The 8531-nt window shown below is 40.5% G+C and overlaps 1 protein-coding gene across 2 annotated transcripts in view; it reads right to left on the bottom strand.

The window, feature by feature from the left end:
- Positions 1-5743: 5743 nt before the first annotated feature.
- Adgre1 (adhesion G protein-coupled receptor E1) overlaps positions 5744-8531 on the bottom strand; it is a 99652-nt gene continuing 96864 nt past the window's right edge. For both annotated transcript variants that reach the window (XM_052192080.1, XM_052192079.1), the window contains one exon: positions 5744-6156. In XM_052192080.1, coding sequence (XP_052048040.1) covers positions 6151-6156 — 6 coding nt within the window. In that variant the 3' untranslated portion in view covers positions 5744-6150. The remainder of the gene's footprint in view (positions 6157-8531) is intronic.

Below are 8531 nucleotides of genomic sequence, written 5' to 3'. Positions count from 1 at the left end.
TAAAAAGCTTCAAAAAAGAAAAAGAAAAGAAATACAGGAGAATATGGATCAATAGGTAGAAGCCCTTAAAGAAGAAACACAAAAATCCCTTAAAAAAATTACAGGAGACTATGGGCCAATAGGTAGAAGCCCTTAAAGAGGAAACACAAAAATCCTTTAAAGAAATACAGGAGAACATTGGTCCTCTATCAGCATCATGAGATGTGATTTTTAAATCCAAATCCTGCCTTTCCGGTGTGTTGAGGTATCCAGGACTTGTTGTATTGGGAGAAGTGGGTTCTGATGATACCAAGTAGCCTAACCTTGGTTTCTGATGGTGGGGTTTTGTGCTTGTCTTTGGCCATCTGGTTACTTCTGGTGTTAGTTGGTCTTGTTATCTTATGGTGTAGCGTGTCCCTCCTATGGGCCTGAAGCCTGTGTCAGCACTCCTGGAAGCCCAGCTCTCCTGGCTGATCAGAGGGTTGTGGAGTAGCCTCAGCTCCAAGTTGCAAATGGAGACCCTAATTTCAATTTTCTGAGGAACTGCCAGATTGATTTCAAAAGTAGCTTTACCAGCTTGCAGTCCCATCTGCAATGAAGGAGTGTTCCTCTTTTTCCACATCTTTGCCAGCATCTGCTGTCACCTGGTTTTTAATCTTAGCAATTCTGCTTGCTGTGAGGTGGAATCTAAGGGTTGTTTTGATTTACATTTCACTGATGACTAATGATGTTAACATTTCTTTAGGTGCATCTCAGCCATTTGAGATTCCTCAGATGAGAATTCTTTTTTAGGTCTGTACCCCATTTTCATTGGGGCTATTTGGTGCTCTGTAGTCCAGTTTCTTGATTTCTTTGTATATACTGGATATTTGCCCTCTATAGGATGTAGGGTTGGTAAAGACCTTTTCCCAATTTGTAGGTTGCTCTTTTCTCTGATTGGTAGTGTCCTATATGCCTTACAGAAGCTTGCTAACTTTATGAGGTCCTATTTGTCAAGAGATGATCTTAGAGTGTGAGCCACTTGTGTTCTGTACAGGAAAATTTCCTCTGCACTGAAGTGTTTGAAGCTCTTTCTCAATTTCTCTGTTATTATATTCAGTGTATGTGGAGGTCCTTGATTTGCTTGGACTTAAGCTTTGTACAAGGAGATAAGAATGGGTCAATTTGCATTCTTCTACATGCCAACCCCCATTTAAGCCATCACATTTTGTTGCATATGCTGTCAAAATCTAACACCCTTATAATAGTATGCTTAAGTGACCCCAAAAACTCCACCATAGTTCCTACAGTGATAAATAATTTCACAAGGTGACTGGATATAAAATTAACTCAAACATATCAGTAACCTTTTTCTACTCAAAAAGTAAACAGGCTTAGAAAAAAATTAGAGAAACAACTCCCTTCGCAATAGCCACAAACAATATAAAATATCTTGATGTGACTCTAACCAAACAAGTTAAAGATCTGTATGACAGGAACTTCAAGTCTCTGAAGAAAGAAATCAAAGAAGATCTCAGAATATGGAAAGATCTCCCATGCTCATGGATTGGCAGGAATAATATAGTAAAAATAGCCATCTAGCCTAATTTATAGATTCAATGCAATCCCCATCAAAATTCCAAGTCTTCATAGAGTTAAAAAGAGCAATTTGTAAATTCATCTGGAATAACAAAAAACCCAAGATAGCAAAAATTATTCTCAACAATAAAAGAACTTTGGGCAGAATTGCCATCCCTGACCTCAAGCAGTACTACAGAGCAATCATGATAAAAACTGCATAGTATTGTTACAGTGACAGGCAGGTAAGTCAATGGAATAGAATTGAAGACCCAGATGAACCCACACACCATGGTCACTTGATCTTTGATAAAGGAACCAAAACCATTCAGTGGAAAAAAGACACCATTTTCAACAAATGGAGCTGGTCAAATGGTTATTAGCATTTAGATCCATTCTTCTCCCCTTGTACCAAGCTCAAGTCCAAGTGGATCAAAGAACTCCACATAAAACCAGAAGCACTGCAACCAATAGCAAAGAAAGTGGGGAAGACCCTCAAGCACATGGGCACAGGGAAAAATTTCGTGAACAGATCACCAATAGCTTATGCTCTAAGATCAAGAATTGACAAATGGGACCTCATAAAATTGCAAGGCTTCTGTAAGGCCAAGTATACTGTGAATAGGAAAAAATGGTGACCAACAGATTGGGAAAAGATCTTTACCAGTCCTATATCTGGTAGAGGGTTTATGGCCAATACACACAAAAACCCAAGAAGTTAGACTCCAGAGAACCAAATAACCCTATTTTAAAAATGGGGTACAAAACTAAACAAAGAATTCTCAACTGAGCAATGCCAAATGGCTGAGAAGTGTCTAAAGAAATGTTCAACATCCTTAGTCATCAGGGAAATGCAAATCAAAACAACCTTGAGACCTCACACCAGTCAGAATGGCCAAGATAAAAAAGTCAGGTGACAGCAGATGCTAGTACAGATGTGGAGAAAGAGGAACACTCCTCCACTGCTGGTGGATTACAAGTTGGTAAAACACTCTGTAAATCAGTTTGGCAGATCCTCAGAAAATTGGACATAGTACTACCTGAGGACCCAGCTATACAACTTCTGGGCATATACCCAGAGGATGCTCCAACATCTAATAATGACACATGCTCCACTATTTTCATAGCACCCTTATTTATAATTGCCATAATTGGAAAGAACCCAGATGTCCCTACAGAGGAATGGATACAGAAAATGTGGTACATATACACAATGGAGTATTACTCATTTATTAAAAATAATGAGTTCATGAAATTCTTAGGCAAATGGTTACCACTAGAAAATATCATCCTGAGTGATATAACACAATCACAAAAGAACACACAAGGTAGCCAGGCAGTGGTGGTGCATGCCTGTAATCCCAGCACTCTGGGAGGCAGAGGTAGGTGGATTTCTGAGTTCAAGGCCAGACTGGTCCACATAGTGAGTTCCAGGACAGCCAGGGCTACATAGAGAAACCCTGTCTCGAAAAAACCAAATCCAAAAAAACACAAAAACAAACCCAAAACAACAACAACAACAACAAAAGAACACACATGGTATGACTCACTGATATGTGCATATTAGCCCAGAAGCTCAGAATACCCAAGACCACAATTCACAGACCACACGGAGCTCAAAAAGAAGGAAGACCAACATGTGGATACTTTTGTCCTTCTTAGAAGGTGGAGCAAACTACCCATGGGGGGGGGGGGGGGATACAGAAACAAATTGTGGAGCAGAGACTGAAGGAAAGACCATTCAGAGACTGCCCTGCCCCGGTGATTCATCCCATTTACAGTTACCAAACCCAGACACTATGTGCATGCCAACAAGTGCTTGCTGACAGGAACCTGTTATAGCTGTCTCCTGAGAGGCCCTTCCAGTATCCAACAAATAGAGGGGGATGCTCTCAGGCAACCCTTGAACTGAGCACAGGGTCCCCAGTGGAAGAGCCGGAGAAAGGACCCAAGGAGCTGAAGGGGTTTACAGCCCCATAGGGGGAACAACAATATGAACCAACCAGTACCCCCACAGCTCCCTGGAACTTAATCCCCACCAAAGAGTACACATGGCAGGATCCTTAGCTCTAGCTGCATGTGTAACAGAGAATGGCCTTGTGGGACAGCACTGAGAGGATAGGCCCTTGGACCTGTGAAGGTTCCTTGCCCTAGTGTAGTGGAATACCAGGACAGGGAAGTGGGAGTGGGTGGGTTAGTGAGCAGGGGGAGGTGGGATTGGATAGGGCTTTTCAGAAGGGAAACAAGGAAAGGGAATAACATTTGAAATGTAAATAAAGAAAATATCTAATAAAAACATAAAAATGAAAAGAAAATTGGAAATAGTTCTACATGAATACCAGCTATACCACTACTGGGCATATACCCAAAAGATGTTCCTACATATAACAAGGACACATGCACCGCTATGTTTATAGCAGCCCTATTTATAACAGTCAGAAGCTGGAACCAACCCAGATGTCCCACGACAGAAAAATGGATCCAGAAATTGTGATACATTTACACAATGGAATATTACTCAGCTATTAAAAACAATGGCTTTATGAAATTTTCGGCCTAAATAATGGGACTAGAAAATATCCTGAGTGAGGTTACCCAGACACAAAGGAACACACATGATATGCACTCACTAATAAGTGGAGTTATTTGTCCTAATATTAGGACAAAAGCTCACAATGCCCATGATACAACCCACAGACCATATGGAGCTTAGGGGGAGGGAAGGCCAGGGTGTGGATGCTTCAGTCCTGCATTGATGAGAGAACAGGATGATGGAGGGAGGTTGAAGGAGGGGTACCTGGGAGGGAGAGAGGAGGGGGAGGAAATAAGTGGGATGGAGATACTGGAGGGGATAGGAGAGGTACATAGGGTCAGGAAAAGGAATAAAAACATGTGACAGTGGGGGATGAGGAACTGGGCTAGCCACTGGAGAGTCCCAATTGCCAGGGAAGCAAGAGGCTCCAGGACCCAATGGGGATGATTTTAGCCAAAATGCACAGTTAAGGGGAGGAGATAGAACTTATAGAGACCACCTTCAGTAGATAGGCATAGCCCCCAGTCAAGGGATTGGGTCACCCACCCATCTCAAAATTTTTAATCCAGAAATGTTTCTGTCCAGAAACAAAAACCGGAGCAAAGACTGAAGGAAGGGCCATCCAGGGACTGCCCCACCTGGGGATCCATCCTGTCTGCAGACACAAACTCCAACACTGTTGCTGTTGCCAAAAGGCCCTTGCTGACAGGAACCTAGTGTGGCTGTTTCTTGGGAGTTTCCATCAGCAATTGACCAATGCAGATGTGGATGCTTGGAGCCAACCCAGTGGGGGAGCTAGTAGAAGACCTGGAGCATCAGATGGGGATTGCAACCCACAGGAAGAACAATGTCGGCTGGCCAGGGTCAGTGCTCCCAGGGACTAGACCACCAACCAAGAAGTGTTCAGGGAGGGGTCCAAGCTTTCAGATATATATGTAGCAGAGTATGGCCTTGTCTGACATCAATGGGAAGGGAGGCCCTTTGTCCTTTTGTGGTTTGATGCCCAGTGTAGGGGGAAGCTGGAGGGTGGGGCAGCAGAGGGTGGGTGAGCACAGATGTGGGATGGGGGATTGTGGATGGGTAACTGGGATGTAGGATATCACTTGAGATATTATCAAATGGAACAATTAATTAAAAAACACAATATATGTGATTTTTTAGTGTTTGTGCAACAATTGCTCCACTCTTTGTGTGATGTTGCTTGCTTGGTATTCCCAGTATGGTTTTACTGGTCATTTCTTTTAAATCAGAAAGATGCAAAGACTCACAACTTTTCAAGTACTGAAAATAAATGACTATTTTCATATATATTAATTCTTGGTCCTAAGTAAGACAATTTATATGAAACCCCCAATTCAGGGAGCATTATGGAAAGGAAAATAGAATGCATGAGTTGGAGATGGAGAGGAAAGAGGTGCCATGATGTCTTCTGGACATGGCATGGACCCATGTCCATGTAGTAAATATAGCTATGGTTTCTGCACATGATCAAGCCACAACATTCACAAAATCAGTTCACATCCCAGCATTCAGAAGCAACAATTGGGATCATTGCTTTACAAGGAAATAGAATGTGAAGATGGGTTTGCCCAGGAAGTGGGAGAATTGGGGTAGATATAATCAATGCATACATATCTAAAATTGTAAAAGAATAAATAAAAGATAAGTAAGTCATTCAGTCAGACAACAAATAATTTATTGAGAGCTAATCTGTGTTCACTATTTGACAGGAATTAAATGAGTGCATAGGAACACCACAAGAAAGTGCATAGGAGACACAAAAATGGTGATCTCTTGTACCATTGAAATGGAACATACATTTTTCAAAACATGCACAGCTTCATAGTTGTAAGGCACAGAAGGCAAATTAATTCGGTTAAGTGTCTTGTGTTTCTCTTTGGGGCATAAAACTCTTGGAGTATGGTTCCATCTATCCATGTTTTGAGTTAAAAACAAGAACTGCCCCCAACTCATGATACCCTGAATTTCCATAGTCTAGACAGTGATTAAAAGTAGGCTCCTTAAAGCACTTACAATCCTCAAATGTTGCTCCATGGTATATTTAAAAGCAAGAAAGGATGTTAACCCTGGAAAACACAAAAGAGAATAACTTCAGTCAGAAGCAGAATTAATCTAAAATTTATCCAGTCTTATCTGTGGGGGCAATTGTCTCACTTGTACATGGATATCAATATAGAAACAGGCTATAAGCATACATGTTGAAATGCTAAACACATTTGTCCTTCTTTGTGATTCACTGAATTTAACTAGTTACCTGTGTGAGCATCTTTGGAGGAGGTGATTTTCTGGATCATGGGCCATTTATCAGGGGTACAGCACCAAAGAATATGACAAGTGTAGTCGTTAAGGTAAAATAATATGACAAGTGTTGTGTTAAGGTAAAAATTGATGTAAAATCATTGAATAAATTAAATAACTATTAAATGTATATTATATGATATATAATAATCCAAGAATATATACATATATATTTTATCTGTCAACTAGACACAATCTGGAGTCACCTGGGAAAAGAGTCTCAGTTTGGGACTGTCAGACAAGGTTGACCAATAGATTTGTCTTGATTATACTGACTGCTGTAGAAATACCCACCCACTATGGGTGACACCAATTCCTAGAAATGTGATTCTAAGCTGTGTAAGAACGGGCAGGGTGCTGAGCACCACACATGCTTTAACCTGTTGCTCTCTGCTGCTGAGTGTGAATGTAATGCGGCCAATTCCCTCAATATCTCACTGCCATATCTTCTCTGATGATGTATTGTCATCCGGAACTTTGAGATAAACTCTTTCTATTAAGTGCTTTTGTAAAGGTATTGTCAAAGGAACTGAAATTAAGACAGACCTATTTGACCAAGTATTTGGTATGCACTAAGTGAATAGTAAGGTCATGTAGAGCCTTATTGAGGTGCCATGCCACCTGGCAGGAACTTGGCATCGACCAATGTGAAGTTCCTCTCCCAGCCTTTGAGTGAGAACTCTTGTGTCAGCCATAATCCCCTCCACCCAGAGTGGAGTGCTCAGACAAAGGTGAAGTCCATTGTTCTTCAAGGACCTGCAGTTTCCTGAGAAACACTAGCCACCTGTGGAGCAACTGAACTGGTTCTGCTGAGAAGCTTCCAGGCTTTTCCCCTGCCTATATATAGTGGGAGTTCTTCATTAAACTTTGAGACCTTGAATAGCAGGTGTTGTCTTGGTCTCTGTCTCTTTTTTGCCACCTTCCCATACATCCCCAGCTTCCCTTCCAGGTAACCCATTCGATGTAACTGCAGGCAGTTACAAGGTTACAGCATGAAGTTGTGTTAAGGTAAAAATTGATGTAAAATCATTGAATAAATTAAATAAATATTAAATGTATATTATATGATATATAATAATCCAAGAATATATACATATATAAACACATATATGTTGTTTTTTATTTATTAGTATATCGAACAAAATAATGTGTTTCTCTATAGTAGTTTTATTCACATACATCATGTACTTTGATCACATTTACCCTATTACTCTCTATTTAATTCTTTCTGTTCCTATTGATCCTCTTTCTCCTCCCAAATGGTTGCACTTCAACTTTCATGTAACTTATGAACATGAGTTTTACATATGACACTCAATATGTGATATTTGTACTTCTGTGTCTGGATTATTTTACTCAACACAATGATTTCAAGTTCTAACTATGTTTCTGAAAAATTATTCCACTTTCTTTTGTTTATGGCAGAATAAAAAATATCTCATGGTTTTTACTGTCAACTTAAAGATTCTGGAATCACTTAGAAGCCCCTAGTCATGCCTGTGAGGGATCATCTATATTACATTAACTGAAATGCGAAAACCCACTCTTTGTGTTGTAGTATCATTCCAATAGCTAGGGAACAAATTAAATAAAAGAGAAAGTGAGCATCACACACATTTCACCGCTTCCTGATTGTGGATATGATATGACCAGCTGCCCCATGCTCCTGATGCTGCTCTCTTTACTACAATGGATTATACCATTGAACTGTGACAAAATAAACCCTTCCTTCTTATGTTTCTTTTGTTGGATACTGGGTCCTAGCAACAAAAATGTAGCTAAGATGCCTTCTTAGTCTAATCCATCCATCTGTGACTTAACAACTAAGCTGGTCACAGAACTTGGGAATATAGATTATCACATTCTTTGAACCAGTAATAACATCTGTCTGACCTCCTCATTAGTCATTGACTAGGATAAAATTCTTAGCATGTATCTTCTCTTTCATCTGTGGATGTCACCCTTTTTAGGTTGCACATTTTAAGAGTGGTAAATGTGGGGTGCAAATCCAAGGATCCTGGCCCCAATATCCCCATCCTACAATCCCCACTTAGCAGCCAGCAGTACTGACACAAGTTATTCTTCAGTTTTGTCAAGCAGATATGCCCCTTCTTCTCAGCACCAGTGGGAAATGTACAGTCCC

Source organism: Apodemus sylvaticus, chromosome 9 (genome assembly GCF_947179515.1).
Source record: "Apodemus sylvaticus chromosome 9, mApoSyl1.1, whole genome shotgun sequence".
NCBI classification, from domain to species: domain Eukaryota; kingdom Metazoa; phylum Chordata; class Mammalia; order Rodentia; family Muridae; genus Apodemus; species Apodemus sylvaticus.
The sequence above is the reverse complement of the archived record's forward strand: the minus strand, read 5'-3'. Positions and strand labels throughout refer to the sequence as shown.